The 18225-nt window shown below is 36.0% G+C and overlaps 1 protein-coding gene across 4 annotated transcripts in view; it reads left to right on the top strand.

Moving 5' to 3' along the window:
- Nucleotides 1–18225, top strand: part of TTC3 (tetratricopeptide repeat domain 3) — a 62803-nt gene that overhangs the window by 22876 nt on the left and 21702 nt on the right. For all 4 annotated transcript variants that reach the window (XM_082781447.1, XM_082781448.1, XM_082781446.1 and 1 more), the window contains exons 16-26: nucleotides 1384–1444; nucleotides 5533–5599; nucleotides 8347–8484; nucleotides 9472–9552; nucleotides 10209–10321; nucleotides 11732–11858; nucleotides 13272–13394; nucleotides 13566–13667; nucleotides 15293–15385; nucleotides 15965–16029; nucleotides 17899–18035. In XM_082781447.1, the coding sequence (XP_082637573.1) occupies nucleotides 1384–1444; nucleotides 5533–5599; nucleotides 8347–8484; nucleotides 9472–9552; nucleotides 10209–10321; nucleotides 11732–11858; nucleotides 13272–13394; nucleotides 13566–13667; nucleotides 15293–15385; nucleotides 15965–16029; nucleotides 17899–18035 (1107 nt within the window). The remainder of the gene's footprint in view (nucleotides 1–1383; nucleotides 1445–5532; nucleotides 5600–8346; nucleotides 8485–9471; nucleotides 9553–10208; nucleotides 10322–11731; nucleotides 11859–13271; nucleotides 13395–13565; nucleotides 13668–15292; nucleotides 15386–15964; nucleotides 16030–17898; nucleotides 18036–18225) is intronic.

Raw genomic sequence — 18225 nt, 5'->3', positions numbered from 1 at the left:
GTTCCACTCCTCTACCAGCTTAACTCCAGGTGCTGGAATGTGTGTTGTCTGTATGATGGTGTCCAGTGCTTGGAAGCTACAGCCCTTTCCTAAGCTGTTTCGAAAAGGTTATAGCTGGAGCTATCTTATCTTGGAACAAGTAGCTGAGGCAGAAAAAGGCATTCTTATATGAATTGTTAAAAGAATTAGGTTTAACTAGCAAAAAAATCTGCCTCTCTGCCCTCTTCAACATGTTAATGTGTGTAATAAGGAACTCCTGCAACATGTGATGCTCAGCAGCTCCGTAACTGAATTTGTCAGTTGCTTGTTGTTTCTCTACCAGACCAGACATACTATTTTTGCCTTGTTTCTTTAACTGTTTGGTTACCAGAAGGAAGCTCTCTTAATAAGCGGATTTTGTCACTGTTGCTGTTGACTCTGTCTTGTAAAAAAACCAAACAAACAAACAAAAAAAAAACAAAAAAAAACCTCCAACTTAAAATTCTTGAAATTTAAATGCTTCATGACTTCGTTAAGAGCATTCTCATGCACATTCATGTAACTTGTCTTATGTTCTGGCTGACAATTTTCTAATTATGTTCCAGAGAAAACAGTTGAGTTGCTTCCTGGTTTTGACCAATTCCAATAAAGTATTAAAATATCTATTTTGTTCCTCATTCCTACTGACTTGTTTACTTAGTTTATAGAGCAGAGTGACCAAGATAACGTAAGATATCAGAAATTATAAAGTATATTAGAGTTTTGCATTGTCTCTGATATCGTTTCAGACTTACAAGTGAATCAGTTGTTAGGATAGATTCATTCTTCTTGTAGCCCAGTGTTTGTTTCCATGCAGCCAAACACTTCTGTGTTGTAATCAGGAATGTTTATGTTGATCTGACTCATATGTTTGCATTTCTAAGGTTAATCTGGCTTGCACTTGACTCCTCTAGCAATGTATTTTTGAAGTAGCAGTCTTTCTGCAAAATTTCTGTAGCCAAGCACGAATGAAGACATTTAGTGCACACAGTGATCTATTATTACGTTTAAAAATTCTGGTTATCTCATAGTTAAACAGCAAAAGTGGCTTTGTAAAGTGTACCTGGTTTGTTTGGTTTGGTTTTCACTTTTGATTCATGTAAGATATGAGAAAGTGAAGGTTCTTCTGTTTATTTGAAACATCATTTTCCCTTTATAGGACTAATAAAATTCTATACTGTTTAATGTAAATAATGTCAAATTCGCATTGTAACACTCAGATGTGTCTGAAAAATTTCTGCTAGTTCTGAATACTGTAAACATTTCAAATCTATAACTTGTACAGCAAAATAAGAGTTTTGTGTGCATTTTTCTTTTTTTAGGTTATTGTCATTGTGTTTGAAATATTTTTTTCCCCTGTTGTAGGCCAAAGTCACCAAAACAAAGGAAGGCCAAAGAACAAACCTGGTGATTCTGAAAAGACGAAGTAAGTAAAATTTGTAGTTACTTTGTATAACTTAATTTAGTTAGTGTTTTTTGTGTTGTTTTTTTTTTTTATATATTGCACTTATAAATGGCTGATGCAGCTTTGTCTTGTTGCTTGCTCTTTGCTTTTTTTTATTTTCCCCCAACTAAGGGTTAATTTAACCCCCTAAATCTAATATAGGAATCCATTATATTGAATAGGTGGATCTATTCCCACAGTAGTGTATGTTTATTATTAGAGAGAGGGTGGTGATTTCAGTGCAATGTCAAGGAGAAGAAGGTAAACTATAGAGGAAGGAAGTGTAGAGTAATTATTTTCTAATGAAAAACGATGTATTTAGATATGTTTTAATGCTTCTAATAACAATATTAATGGTATACATTATTTATAATTTATTGTATATATACATAAATAAACAATACATAAAACATAATAAATTGAGTTATTATTTGTCATTTTATAAACTTAACATTTAAACTGGACACTTAGATGGAAATTGTTCCCTGTTTGTGAACCTTGTAACTGTTATGCAGCATCAGCTCCTAACACTACATATGATGAGACACTTCAGTGAGTTTTAAGATGGGTGTCTCCCCCTTAGCCTTTACCACTAGATTAATTGTATTTGCCTGTGCGTAGACACTTATCTGAGCAGTTGATTGGTTATAATTTATTGCTGCTTTCAACTGTGCTCTTAGCTTCTTGACCTTCTGCATTAATAAAAACCTAACCCAACTGGGGCCTTTGCTTTGCAGATCAAAATATTGGAGCATGGAAGTTAGTGAGTAGAGGAGAAAATACCATAGGGTCCTGATTTTTGTGGAAAGGTGTCCATAGTATCAAGTTAAAGTTGGAGTAGCAGGGTCCCAGTGTGGGAGAGGGTAGCATGTGAGTATATTATGCAGTATGAGGGTGTTGTGAGGGTGGGAAAATCATCAGTGCTCTGTTTTCTAATTTTGAGGCATGAGGAGTATAGGAGATCCTGGTGCAGAAGCCCTTTATTCCACTTTTTGTAGGCATGGAAAAAGTAGGCACAAAATGAGAGAGTATTTCTTCTGCTGTGGTGATGTTTCCTCTTACCACCTTGTTGAAGGAGTCTAAGAAAGTCAAATTTGTCAGTTAGAAGATCTGTTAGCTTCTACCTGGTTTCTTTTTAACACTTTTTTCTTTAATTGTCTTTTGACGTTTCTAAAATAGGTAGCGTTTGTATAAGTGTACACAGAAAAGTCATCTCTTAGTATTTGCATACAGGTTTTAAGAGCTTGATGCAAAGGTAATAACAATATCAGTAATCACTGTAAAGAGATCATAGATTTTCAAACACCAAATTTATTATTGTAGATACTGAAAGTTCTGTAATAGTACATTTACAGGAGATATACTGATACATATCTGTGTATGTATATTTGCAGCGTTCTCACGCATTTTTCCATGGTATTTCCCAAAAGATCAAAAAGCATTGATGTACAAAGGGAAGAGAATATGAACAAAGAGAAATTTCTGTTATGCAAATGGCATGTGGTGTGCTAGTAACTATTTCTTCTGGCAGTACTGCTTAGGTACAGTCAAATGCTTTGCTGAAATGTGGACCTAAATTTGGAAAGTGGTTCCTGTAAGAAAACCACTAGACCACTAGAAATGCCATCTAGAGTATAGTGCTTGTATACTGATTTTTTTTTTTCTAGTAGGATGTCAGGCAAAATAATCACAGTAGGTAATCCAAGCTACCTTTAATAGAGAAGAGGATTTATATGAAAAGGAGATGCTGGCGTTTAGTGTTTATTATGCAGTTTACATTAATTATAATTTAAGTTTTCAACGCTAACAGTTGTCTAGTTCAGTACCCTGTTTCTGACTGACAAAATACCACATCAACAGCATATACACAAAAAGGTTAAGTATATCTTAATTTTCCTGTATACTTTATCACTGTGGAGTGTGGTAAAGCCACTTGGAAAACTATTGGTAGTATACAAAAGTGATTATTTTTGTGGGTGAATAAACTTTTTTTTTCTCTAATTATGAAAAGAAGTGAGAGAAATTGGTCTCAATGGACTATAACTGAAGACCGATTAACCACTTTTTATTTAAAGCCTTATACACCCTATTATGTGCTTATATTTTTTTCATCCTCTTCAGGATATAGTTCATGTTAAGACAGCTGATTAAAGCTCACTACATTCCAGCTTCCATGAAGAAACCAAATTCTTATTGAAAACTAAATATTTTCCAAATCTCAGTTGGATTTTAGCAAATGAAAGCATAATTTTAATAACCACTGCTTAACTTGCCCAAAAGCAAGTTGCATGATACAGCCTAACCACAAATGTGCTTCCTTTACAGCAAAAGATAATAGAAACCTTGTTCTTACTGTTACATTCAAACTTACATCACAGCATAGTTCAAGCTGTATCTTATTTTCAAGGACTCTTTGTACTAGTTCTACTGTGTACTACTTCTACAGCATACCACAAGGTCAAATCATTATAAGTCAGTTCCAGTTTAATACTAGAAAAGAGCTTTTAAAGTCCTTTAGGACTTTGTAAAACTTAAACCTTGGCTTAAAGCGAATAAATGTCTAATTTTAAGCACACAAATACTTTTCTGAATGTGAATGAGTAGGTTTGGTGGCTTGGGGCCAGTATTGAAAGTTGAAATAAACAGCACTGTAGATTTTATGTACTAAATGTATGCTTCTATCTGTCCTAAAATTTAAGAGTTTAACAAAAGAAATAATAATTTCCAGTGATACTGGGACCAACATGATTTAAACAAGTTTGAGGAAGTCGCTGCATTTATAGGTAATTCCGTTTGCCAGTGTATTTCTTCACTGAATAGATAGTTAAGGAGTTAAGAGCTATTACTTCAGACTTGTTTTGTAATGTGACTGAGGCAAACAATGACTTACTGCTTATGGCTATGCACAGTTGGAAGCTTTCAGTGTTGCAACCTCAACTGTGAAATGAGACAAATTGAGCTCAGGCTGTACTTTCTTGTATGCTTTTTCAGCCAGCGTTTTTCATTTGTGTTTAGGATGATTTAAAACTGGTAAGGAAGACAGCAAAATAAAATGTTTACATTGAAGTAGAGAAGCTGATACAAGTTTCTATCAAGTGCTTTTTTTTTTGAAGCGTAGATTTTGGATGTTGAACTACAGGAACAAATGCTCTTTACAGTAGCAGAACCATCTGTGAAATTGCTTGTCTTGCAGTAAAGTTTCTGACTTGCACGGTATTTCTCAAGTGAGGTGCATGGTCAATTACAATCATAACTCTGTTTCTGTAATTGGCAAGTTGCTTGGCTTCAAAAAAAAAAAAAAAATTATCAGGGAATCCTGTGACACTGTAAAGGATTTATCCTAAGCGATGAGTGCTTGATGCCTTTGAATGTGACTGAACTAAATGCGTATTAGCCATAGGCAATATAGTAGCATTGAGGATAGAGTAGCAATCTTAGCACTGAGAATTTAATTTAGAGTATTAAGCAATACTTTGCCTCTGCGCTTGCTCCATTTCCCAGTTGTGCATTGCCTTTCTGCCCTAGTAGAAGAAAGGAAGAGCTGAAAAGAACTTCTCTCTTCCTCTCTTTTCTGTTCTCCCTGCCTCCGCCATGCCTGGCTGCTACATGCATTTGATTTTAAGTGGTTGTTGTGCTGGGGTGAAGGAACTTGTGCTTAAAAAAAGGTAGAGCAGGGAAAAGAGGAGAAGGGAAAAGAGGCCTAAGTGGCTTCGTATACTTCTGCCTCTCTACTTACCTATCCCAGCCCTTCAAAAAAGCAATTCAACTGACATTGAGCTGGAGAAGATAAAAGAAAACTAAAATGATGGAGAAGGCCTCTACTTACCTGAAGCCCTAGTGATTCCCAAGCCATAAGGTTGAATAGTATCATAATCCTGGATAATGTTACAATACTTGTGAAAAATACTATTGTGAATGTTATTGTGAAAAAGTGTGCCATAATAATTTCTAACATATAGGCTCATATGGTGGTATGGTAAAAGCACAGAAATTTCTCTTGTTTCTTGAAAATTAGATCACATATAAAATACATCTACGAATTCATAATACCATTGTCCTGTTATTTGTAGAGATCACCTTGATTTGAAGATAGAGTCTAAAAGCATCCAAGATAAACTCTTCTGTACTGTACAACAGGTAACTGTGGGAATTACTTAGCATATGACCTTAAGTGTAAACAATTACAAACCTTCTAGTAATGCTCTCCAAAATCCTAGTTTGCTCAAAAATTTACCGCTTCATGTTTAGCCTGATTTCTATCAAGAAACAAAGGTCATGTGATTACACTGATTTATATTGTCTCATTGCTGGTAGTCCTCTTTTTGCTTCTCCTCTCCCCCTCCCACTGCCGTTTAGCTTTACATTCACAAAAGGCAGCTGTCTCGGTGATGGTGCATGCTGAAAGGCTTTGTGAACAAAAGGTCTAGTCAGAAGAAAGAAAATCTATTGTGACCCTGAAGAAAAGGCAACGAGATCATCTTTTATTGGGTGTCAGGAAGCATATGTGGTTTCATAACTTTTCTCAGAATTATTTCTTAATGCTTAAATACTTGAAATGTGACTAGCTATATATCAAATGCATGGTTTTAATACTTTAGTCAGTGGGGGTTTATGCATCCATCTGTTTAATAACCAGAAAATAGTATGTACTTATACTGAGCGGTTTCTTTAGGTTCTTAGTTGGTCCTAGATCAAACTTCTTCCACCCAACTGAAAGAATTGATTCTTACTCAGAGATGGCTTAGATACAGAGATTTGCTATAGAAATACTTAGTGTGAATGAAATACAAATGTAAACTTGCATGCATGAACACCAGAGAAAATAGCAGTGTTAAAAGAGAAGTTAACATTGATCGCTACAGACCACCGTTATGTGTTGTTTTATTCAAAGGAAGAGGAGACAAATACTGAATGTAAAGATTGAAAGCAGGTCTGGAGCCATGGAATACTCAGATAACGAAAACTAGAAAAGAGAAATTAAGGAATTTTGTCAGAGACTTATAACTAGCAAGGCAAAGTAGAAAGGTAAAAGATCTGAAATGGTAGCAGCTTCTACGAGGCATGAAAGGCAAGACCAAAGTCAATGTATCATTGCCTGTCAGGATGAACCTGAGAGGTAGACCATTTGAATGTTTATTTCTTGGTGTGTAAACACAGATAAGTGAAATCAATTTACTTGCTGCTTTTGTACAATGAAATCACCTTCCACTCCTGAAAGACACCATGCAGTTTTGTTACATATATTTCCAATGTACTCATAAAATAGCTAGAAATAGTTAGTAAATTGGCTCGCTTGTATCTCAATTTATATATGAAACTGTAAAAATCACTGGGAGTCATTCAGGGGCTTATAGTACTTCCCCAGGAGTTCAGATTAAATATTTTTTCCAGTATTTGATAGATATCTTTGGAAATGGTCACAGAACTTTTTGTTGAACAGCTGTTCAAACTCAATAAAATTCAGAAATTGAGGTCTTATTTCTCAGGTCTTATTAGCAACAAATAATGAGTATTCCCAAACTGTTGAATGAATTAATTAATGGGGGCATACATAATTAGTCACTTGCTGATTAGTTACTTCATAAAAAAGAGAAAAATGGATTCAGGAGAAGATGCAGGTGCTGACTGCACTAAGACTCCCTTGCTTCCTTAAAAATACCTATTTTTGTAAGGTTAATGCAGCACTAGAATCAAAACCCAATTTTTTAGTTGGCTTAATCAGCTTCACATGTCATATGTACATTATTAGCTTAGCAGTAAATTAGTTCTGTTTTACACCTGTATGCTCTGACAGCATTACCTCATGTCAGTACTTCTAGGAAATTAAAAAATATCTTTCCTGCATTTTTTCTCCTGTACCTGCTAGTTTGTTTCTGCTGTCCTTGCCACTTCTGTTTACAACTTTCATTGGATCATGGGTATTTTTCTACGCTTGTCCTTTTTGGCCAGGTGACAGAACAAAAACAAAGTATGATTGAAGTTCGTAGATGATACAGAAATTGTGTTCTGGATGAGCATTAATTTTAGTATATCAAAATGTTAGTTTCTTTCACAGGAATACAATTAATTACAACATTATTGTAGTGTTTAAAAATCAGGCAACTGATTATTAATATGTTCCATTCTTCCAAAACCTTACCATTATTTTTTCCCGGCCCACAAGCCTGTATTCAGAATCCCGGGGAACAAAATAACTTTGAATTGTCATGTGTGAAGAGGGAGGGAAAAAAAAAAAAAGAAGTTAATGAAAAGCTTGTAAGGCAGAATTCCTAGTTAATTAAGAGTTAGTCTAAAATACACAGGTGGGCCTTCTTGTTTGGTTTTGCTTGTGATGACAGGAGAAGGTGATGGAGGAGCTTCAAAGTACTTCTACACTAGCACAAAGATCTCTTTCCAAAGCATAACATTATTTTTAAGTGTTTCAGCAGACCAAGTTCCTAATTCTGCAATTGCTTGTATTGATTTATTGTTTTTTAAAAACGTTTGTATGTGAGACGGAGTCTACAAGTGGGGGGAGAGATGCTTGCTTCTTATGTGTAAGAAGCATTAAGATTATGCTTGAACTAAATTTGGAACTTTCTGAAGGGAAACTGATCTAGACTTCAGTAAAAATAAATAAATAAATAAATAAAAATAGGTTTTTAAGAGATTGTCAGCAGTAGGTCCATAATTACTTTAAGTTTTTAGAAGTTGAATTTAAAACTACTTTAAAAAAAAAAAAAAAGCTGACCAGCTTTAAAAGCAGTATTACAATAAAACTGTAGAAGTAGAAAATTTGGACAGTTGCCTATTGGATAAGTATTTTAGTAAATAGCTCACTTTTTATTTAAAAAAAAAAAAAAGTCTGTTTTCATTTTGAGTTGCTGTTTTCCTAAATGTTTTAGGTGGATTCAGCTATGTTGCTAGAAGAGGTTAAATCCCTTGTTCGTGATGGTTATACAGCCTTGATGGACCAGCGGTGTCGCAGTGCTGAACAAGCCTTTTCACAATTACTGAGCATTCTAAATCCTTCAGAATTAAAGGTAAATAATTGAGAGGAATAACTTAGTTATTAGGGTAATTGAGCTTTATTCTTTCAATACTGTGTGTCATTCCTTCCTTCAACCAAAATAAGTGTTGCCGAGTTGTTGCCTGTGATGTTGACTCCAGTGTTAGGTGTTGCACTGATATGTATGCCAAGGAGCTTAAAAATAAAAAAATTGAGAACAGGATAAGAGAACTATGGTATTATATCTTTGTAATTCTATCTTTGTAATGTTCAGCATACGCATGTACATTTCTATATACAATTTTTAAAATAATTACCAAACTACTTAATATGAAACTACTGTCTGTTGTTAGCATTACTGATAATGTTGTAGGGTGAAAATAACGTAATATTATTCTGATCAGGTAATGCCTTGATGCAAGTATTGGGAATTTTTGTGTGAGTGTATCTAGTCATTCTGCCAGTGACCCAATTGGCATCCTAAATTTTTTAAATCTACTGTAGCATTAAGTTTTCTGTGAACATTTGTGTGCACATGCATCTCTGTACTTCAAGGTCTCAGTTTGATAAGAGCTATTGCAGTACCAAGAGCAAGTCTGTACTAAATGCATTACTAAGCAAGTAATGCACCAACCCATCTGGAATTGTGACCTAGTTTATTAGAAGGTAAAATTTTGAGAGAAGTTTTTTTTATTTAAAAACATAACAGAATCTGCTCGATTCTGAATATGAAATCTAGCAAAGTTACACTGTACTACATGAAAACATACCAAGGTCAGTAATTGTAGCATTTTTAAAAGGATCAGGATGTATCACTCTGATGTATCAGGATGAAATGACCAGCAGTAAAGGTGCAGTTTACCTTCACTTCTTATGCTGATTGTAACATTAATCTGTGTAGAAACTATGATGGTTTCCTGTGTCTATTGTGGTGAAGATTTTCAGTTTACAGTAGATAGTAATGTTCTTATTACTAACCAAGTGTTTTTGCGCTATTACTATAATTTGACTCTATTTACAGCAATTGAATCTTCGTATTATTAATTACGTTGTAATCATCTATGGACATGCCACTGCTCTCCTTGGAATAGGACAGCCTGAGGTATGACATTAAGATACTATATTGCTTTTATTCAAAGTTTTAGTTCAGGCAGTTGATCATCTGTTTTTGTCTCCTCTTAGCAGACATAAAATGAGTTGGGAAGGAAAGCATTGCCACAGTTTTGAAAACCATGTGTGTTTTTTTTTTTTTAAATCTGGGACTAGGTCTTTAATAGTTTTAGACAACTTAAGCTACCAAATAAGAAAAGTACTTTTTAAGGTTTCAAATGAGATTCTTAAGTATTACTGAAGTATATTCATTTTTTTCTTCAACTTCATCTTTGTCATAACATGGCTATGCACTAATCTTCAAAAAAAAAAAAAAAAAAGTTTCTGGTTCCAGAAAACACCAAAACAGAAGGATGCACCCTTTCCCCCTGCCGTGCTTCAGTATTGTTTATAAATATTCAGTGTCTTTCAATTAATTAAAAATGTCTGGGTAGCAGTAAGCTCAATTAGCTCATATCATTATTTTTTAGAGCCCATGTTTTTAGAGCCCTTTGCGTGTGAACATAAAATTGTTTAATTCTGTTTACAGTTCATAGGACTGATCAAACAACAGGGCATATTGACCCACTCTACTGGAGGGACAAAGAGGGGAAAAACTGAAAAGCTTCTGGCTAAATGTCATGTTCTTGTCTTAAATTTATTTTCAAGGCACTGACAAAGGCTGAAGACCAGTTTAACAAAATAATTGAACAGTACCAGGAAGAAAGATTTGATTGTCTGGCATACTATGGAATTGGAAAAGTATACCTCAGGCAAAACAGGTTTGTGTAATAGAAAGTTTCAATACTTGATACAAAAAATATTTTCATTTGAGGAAGTCCTGTATTACTTCTTAGGAACTATTCTTTGTTAATCAACACATTCAAACATCAGAATGATTTATTACAATTTTTTTTTTTCTGTTAAAAATGTAATGGAAGCTGCTGAATCCAGCAGACTCCAGGGTATGGGGACGTGACCGGTCAACCAGCACACCCCCACAGTGGAGGAGAGCTCATAGGCAGAGTAAAAAATGATGAGTTTGGGGAAGAATGCATTGTAAAGAAAGCTGAACTTACTTCAACACCAGGGAGACAGGGGAGTAACCTTGGTTTTAGATAAGCCACCTGCATCAGTGAGTCATCAAGTTTCCTGAAATAAATAGCAATGATCTTCCTGAGCTAGCCAGACCAACATAGGGGGGCGCGTGTATGTGGCTCAGCCTGACAAAATGTGTAAAAAGTATACAACTAATCTTTGAAGAGAGCAATGGGCTGGCTTCAGTTCACAAATTCCTTTCTAGAAGCTGGAAACTCCCAGTTTGTGCTGTGATTTCAGGATAGTATCCAGTATCGCTCTACTAAATCAAAATCCCAATCAAAAGCCTATGGTGGGTTGATCTTAGATGCCCCTGCACCCTTGTCCCCCACCCCCACTGGCCAAAACCCAACCCTTGCCTTTTAAACCTAATACAATGCCAGACTTATCAGATGAGTAAGTTTGATATTAACCATTAACCCCCCCCTCTGTGTGGAATATCTGAAAGAACCTGGCCAGGGAGTGTTGGACTCTGGGAGGGGTTTCCTCCTTCCTGCTGCTGCAGTGTAGCCAGGTCTGTTCTAAGTTGCCTGTGTCCCAGTCCCATGGCTGTGGCTGTCTCTTCCCTTTGCAGTTTTGGCTGGTAGAAGCTTAGCTTTAGGCTGTGTATGTCCAGAAGAGTTGCACACACCCATAGACACTTGTGAATAGAGCTGGCTACACAGGCTGCCCCTTCAACACCCATGCAGCACTATCTCAACTCACACAAAACATAAGTACAGGTAGCAGCATCCTCTGCCTCCTCCCTGGCTGACTGGGATTGAAGGTGGCTAGTGAAACTATGCTTGTCCTCACGCTCCAGATTAACAAGCACACCCACAGTCATGTATCCCTTGAATATCAGCACAGGCTCTCAGTCTGCTTAATACCCATGCATGAACTCTGGACTTTTTACCCAGCCACTGCCACAGGCCTCAAGTCTTTTACACTGGATAGCCATTTACTATCACATAATTTAATTCTTTTTCATCCCATGTACTCTTATTGTTACTGTTTGTTTTTCTTGGGTCATAAAATGAATAATGAAAAAATCATATTCTGAGCAGAAGTCATTAATAGATGATTTGAACATGTTGTGCCTGCTTAAACTTCAGATTCTCAGATGCGCTTGATCAGTTTATGAAGTCGCAAACAATGGTCAGTCGTAAGATTGTACCCGGAGTGTTAACTTGGCCCACAACATCTCAGGTCATTGAAGAAACGCGAAAAGAGAATTTACAGGTATGTTTAACCACAAAAATAAAAATCCTATTCCCTCAAATGGCCATTCCAAAAAAAAAATAAAAAAAATCTCCCAAAGCTCAGTAGTGTGACTCTTAAGTTCTCATCCTCACTTTGTTCCTTTCCCCCCCATTATCAAGGCCAAGGAAAGTGGAGGACAGAAAGTGAGGAGGGGTTCTGCATGAAGCAGCCAGTGCAAGTAAACTTCCTAGAGCACTGTCAACCCCAAAGCCTGGTCTGTGCAGAGAAGAGCTTTTTGCAATGGCAAAACTATACTCTTGGAAAGCATACCATTTACAGCACAAGGGCAGGTCTCTGTATAAGAGTTTATACTTGGGTATTTTTATGTAATAATGTGGTTCTAATCAGCCCCAAGTTGTACATAATGGGAGTTTGATCTTATCGATCTAAACGGCTATGAATACTATATGCAATGTAATGCTAGAGTGAACACATTAGAAATGAGAATTAGCAAAAATATGAAGTTGAAAATTGTGTAAGTAATGCTATATTTAAAACCAAATGGGAGACTTTGACTGTATAGTTCTTAAAGTAAAATTCCTTGTTTGAATTGAAAAATCCAACTTCTGGTTCTGAAATTACAAATTACTCTTTTGTATTGAAAAGCTTTTTAATTTTTTAATTTTTGGTGGTGTTATTGCTTTGAAGTTTACTATGCCATGAAAGTCAAGACACACGAGCTGCTCAGCATGCAGGCACTCTGACACAGCAGAGCATGTGAGGTTACTCACTGTATGAAAGTGGCTATACTGTATTAACCTGTTTTGTTTCTGGTCAAAGCAGCAGTTCTGTTGTTTCCTAACAGTGTGACGGGTGCAATGATTTTTCATAGACATCAGGCTAATACTGTAGTAAGCTGGCCTTATACAGCTGTGGTCTGGGACTGCTCGAGAGCGTAATGCAAATATCTGAAAGGCTGCAACTGGAGGTCTATTTGTTTCTAATAATGTTTCATTAATTTGGGCTCAATGCCAACACCAAGGGACTTGGAACGCACTTGACATAAACCTATTTTAATATCTTTACCTTTAGATGCTGTTTAGGGAGACCTCACTAGCTCCAGTGCAGCACCAGGTCTGAGCTGTCCCTGGGAATTTTGGTATAGAAAACTTACTATATTCTCATGCAATTCAAATTTGTTAAGCATGTATAAACCTGCACATAGGAAAACTGTGGTACTTAGTTGATAGCAATTCAAATGAGCTTTTGAATATTTTGGCATAAAATACAATCTTGCATGGCTTTCACTAGTAAAAGTTACCTTTTGGTATTAGTTGTATGCTGTTCAAAAAGTGACGTCTGTCTGTTTCACTGGAAAGTTCCCTGGAAGTAGATATTTAATCTTCTCTTGGTTTCTGTGCAATTTATCTGATACTGTTTTATGTTTCTCAGTTGATCTTAAAGAATTGTATCGAGGAATGCAAGTTCCCTCCAGAACCAGATGCAGTCTGTCGCTATCAGCAATGCCATGGCCACTCCAAAATCCAAATATTTTTTACAGATCCGGACTTTAAGGTAAATTTTAGTTTAAAAGGGTTTGGGGAATGCAGTATCCTGTTTTCATGTTTTCTATCCACTTTTATATTAGACCACTATCTAGAACACACCATTTTATTCTATCTTTTGTTAGCTGTGCACTGTTTTTCTGTTGTCTTCAAAGATGTTAATATTATTTTCCAATGTTAGGGTTTTATACGTATTACCTGCTGTCAGCAATGTAGAGTGGAATTTCATATCAGCTGTTGGAAAAAGTTGAAAACTACAAACTACAGTGATAAAAATGATAAGGTAAGACCTGTGTCAGACTAGAAGCTTTTTTTTTTTTTTTTTGGTCAATATTACAGCATTCCTTTGGTCTGTGGGAAGTGAAGTGGAACATATATATGGCTGTAGCATTCATTTGACAATAGCAAGAAGAGAGACAGGAAAGAGGGGTCTCTTGCTAAATTGTCTAATATGCAAGTGTGGGCAAAGCTTGCTTTTGTCTACAGAAGAAAGGCTTGTGTATTTGTGGTGGTTTTACCCTGCTACACAGCAGAACTCCACTATAACCGCTCTCTCATTGCCCCTCCTCAAAGGAAAAGGGGAAGAAAATACAATGAAAAGGGCTCAAGGGTTGAAATCAGAGGGGATAGGGAGATCACTCAATTATCATTACAGGGAAAACAAATTTCGTATAGGGAGATTAAAATAATTTGCTGCATATTACTAACAGACTACAGAACAGTGGGAAGCTAAAAGCAAGCTAAAAACACCTTCCTCCTATCCACTCTCTCCTACCTCCTCCCCCTGAGCAGCACAGGGGAATGGGGTCAGTCCCCAACACTTCTCCACTGCTCCCTCAGGGTCCCCCCCTGCCCCTGCTCCCCATGGGGTCCCTCCCACGGGATGCCGTCCTTCCCAAACTGAGCCTGCGGGGGCTGCCCACAGGCAGCAGCTCTTCAAGCACTGCTCCCACACGGCTCTGCACCTGCCCAGGGCCTGCTCCTGCGGGGGCTCTCCATGGGCCGCAGCCTCCTCCAGGCCACATCCACCTGCTCCACGTGGGCTCCTCCATAGGCCGCAGCGTGGAGATCTGCTCCATGTGGCTGCAGGGGGACAGCCTGCTCCACCAGGGGCCTCTCCACAGGCCACAGGGGAACTGCTGCTGCCTGCCTGGAGCACCTCCTGCCCTCCTGCTGCACTGACCTTGGGGGCTGCAGGGCTGGTTCTGACCCCTCTCTTCAGGCTGCTGTTGCATGGCCTTTTTCTCCTTTTCTCCATTTCTTAAATCTGGTCTCACGGAGGTGCAAACAACATCACTTACTGTTTGGCTCTGACCAGTGGCAGGTCTCTTTTGGAGCCATCTGGAGCTGGCTCTTATCTAATATGGGGCAGCTGCTGGGCCCCACTCACAGAGGCCACCCCTGCAGCCCCCACTCCTACCAAAATCTTGCCACATAAATCCGATGCAGTATGCTTAGCCTGTTTCTATTACATCGTTTATGTTCTCCCATATAGAAGTGTATTCCTTCTACAGTCTTGCTGTTGAAGAAACGAACTGACATTGAGTATATCTAAAGTAATTTTACAAAAGATGATATTGGCAGTCAATATAAAATGAAGAGAAATCCAGGGAGGGTATGAACTCAAAGTAATATTCTTAAAGTTGACTCTTGAACCTGAAGTTGGAGGAGGAGGGGATTTACTGTGGCTTTGAGAATAACAAGTATATGCCATAGGTATAGGAACCTTTGGATTTGCAGTTCTTGCCAAGTCAGCTGTGATTTTCTATCCTCATCCAGTAAGAGTTTAGGCACATGGTAGCTTTAATTACCTTGTTGAACTCAAATAAAGAAACTGTAATCTGTATAAAAACATAGAATTTGTATGAATTTAAATGTCTTCTTTGTGTGTACCGTTTTCTCCTACAGGATTTTCTTCAAGAATTATGTTTCACTCCTGATTGTACGGGTCTTATTTCAAAAATAGTTATTTTCAATTCTTCTGGTTTGGTAAAATGCGAAGTAAGTAAATGTTCATATAAAATATGAAAATAATCTTTAAAATATTTACTTTGGTGAAGGAGATAAAGTGAAGGTGATAATGTAACTCAGAAATAATATGCAAGTTCATAAGTAATATGTTATCTTCACTAAAAATCTGAGCATTATTTAGGGACGTAAATTACCTGTTCTGTTCTTAACCTTGTTTTGGTTAGAACTGTCACTGAAGGGAACTGGAAATGTTTCTGTTGGTCTGTGAGAAGCGGGGAAAAAAAAAAAAAAAAAAAAAAAAGACTGTAAATTTTGCTTCCTGCCCACTAGTAAACTAGAACTAGAAACAGCATCCAGTTCTTCTGGCCTTGTGTTATATTTCCACTTGTCTTTTTTTTTCAGAGAAATATATTGCTGTGTACTAAGTTGTAGTAGTAGAAGAAGGTATTTAGGTAGACATTCATGAGGCATATGTGCAAGGGTGCACGGTGTCTTTTGTAGTATTACTTTCATTGTTTTCCAAAGCATCAAATGCTGTTTGGTTTTGAGAACATCAATGTTGCATTGTAACCCAAGTTTTAATCAATGTGATGTCAATTGTTTTGGTAGTTTGAACAAAAAATCACAAAACCCAAGGAACCACCAAGAGCCAATATTAAACAGAAATGCTCAAGGTAAGCTCTCTACCATTTAAAAATAAGTTCAGTCATTTTGGAGGAGGGAGTTTTTTTCTAGAAATTAATTTCTTATGAATTGCTAAAACACCACAGGTACTTTGGAAAGCTATTCTTGTCCTTTACATCTGAAAAGATGTATTTGAATGAACGGAAATCATTTTTTGATTAAAAAAAAAAAAAAAAAAGCAGACTAGGAAGTCGGGTAAAAGTACTTTATTGTCCCATCATAAAAATATTTAAATTAACTTATAAACCTGTAGCTCTGTATATTATTTTTACAAATATGAGCACAGAAGGGCATTGACTGATATTTCTGAATAAATTATTGTTGTTATTGTTGTTAAAATTATTGTTAGCTCTCTAGTGGTCTTAGTTCTTTAAATCATCATTTTTATTTTGGTCACAGGATGTGACCATTCCTCTTCAAATATATGGGATATGAGTTGTTGCAAAAACTGATATACCGCACCTTCCTATTGAGGATTACATTGCCCATTGCACCATTGATTTCTTGGCAACTAGCACCTGACTATAGCTTTTGACTATAAATGGACATAGACATCTTTTAAGCCCGTATACCTGAAACCTAATTCACTGTGAAATGTGTGGGTGGTGAAGTAACATCGTGTGGCACAATTATGATGCAGAGGCTATGTGTAGAACTTAGGAACTCTCTTTACTTCAGCTCTCCATGCATGTCGTTCATTTGTGCTAAGATATTTAACAATTGGAATGCTAAAAGAATGGTTTTCTGTTAATTTTCATAATGGCTCGAGTGTCCTAATAAAAACACAGTGTTGCAAGTTGAGTGCATCTGGATTAGAATACCACCACTATTTTCAATCTTAAATTGCAAGCGTTGTTCTATTCCTATGTTGCTAGAGGGAAGAAGTCAGCAAGATTTTAGCTGTGTGGGAGAAGAATCACTGCATAGCATAAGTTCAGCACCACACCATCTAGCGAAGTTTATAGGAATGATTAGAAATCAATGTAAATAAAAACTCCATATAGTAATGATATTTCAGTAAGTTAGTACCAAAACCTTTGACATAACTGAATTGAGCTTAACTCGATTCAGTTAACTATAGCTATAGTATAGCTATAATGTATATACATGTAGTATACTATACTATATACTATAGTATATTATATATACACTATAGTATATAGTATAGTATATACTATATATACTATATATAAAATATATATAGTGTGTGTATATATACTATATATATACACACTGGTGTGTGTGTATATACATACTGTATATACTGCATATACACAGTATATATACTCTCTATATAGTATATATACTATAGTATATACTATACTACATACTAGTATAGTGTACTATATAGTATGTACTATATATAGTATATATACTATAGTATATAGTATACTATAGCTATACTATAGCTGAAGCAAAATTATAAATAATGAGACATTAAAATTAATTTAGAGTATCTTCTTGGAATAAAAATAAGTTAATAAAAGTCATATGGTATTATTTGGTGCAAAATGTTGTGTTATAAATTGAGAAGGGAAAAAAAAAAGTATTTCAGGTACTTAATGCTATTTCAGACATTAAAAGTAAAATTTGGAGTAAAATAATTTCAGGAATCTTGAGAATATTCCTACCATTACATACTTGTTTTTATGAGACTTTAATGAAATTTTGTGGTTTCTTAATGAGTTTAAAAAAAAAAAAAAAAAAAAGTTTTATTATATATGTACTATTCAAAATAATATTTTACAGTGGAATGGAAGTGTATAGCTATTGTAAGACATGGAAAAAAAGTTAATTTGCCAAAGTAATTAGGCACATTTATCTTAACATTAGATTCACTGTTTAATTGTTTTTATCAGTTTTAGGAAGCTAAAAATGAAACAAGAAAAAAAAATACGAAGAAAATGTGCACGGAAGGATGCACTGAATGCTGCTAAACAGAAAATAGAAGAAAACCAGATGGGAAACGAACCATCTCAATACTGTGATCACAGTGGTATGTAGAATTATGGATGATTGTTCTAAAACAATATGAGATACCATAGTTAGCATTCTGGATGTCCTAAATCAAATGACGGAAAACTACTAATTTTGGACATACCCTCCCCAAACCTGAAGACTTGTATAATTTTACCATAGGAACTTAGATTTATGCTAAGGATTGCTTTTTTCAGTTTTGGTTTTAG

Source organism: Aythya marila (assembly GCF_965140915.1).
Source record: "Aythya marila genome assembly, chromosome: 1".
Lineage (NCBI taxonomy): Eukaryota > Metazoa > Chordata > Aves > Anseriformes > Anatidae > Aythya > Aythya marila.
The sequence above is the reverse complement of the archived record's forward strand: the minus strand, read 5'-3'. Positions and strand labels throughout refer to the sequence as shown.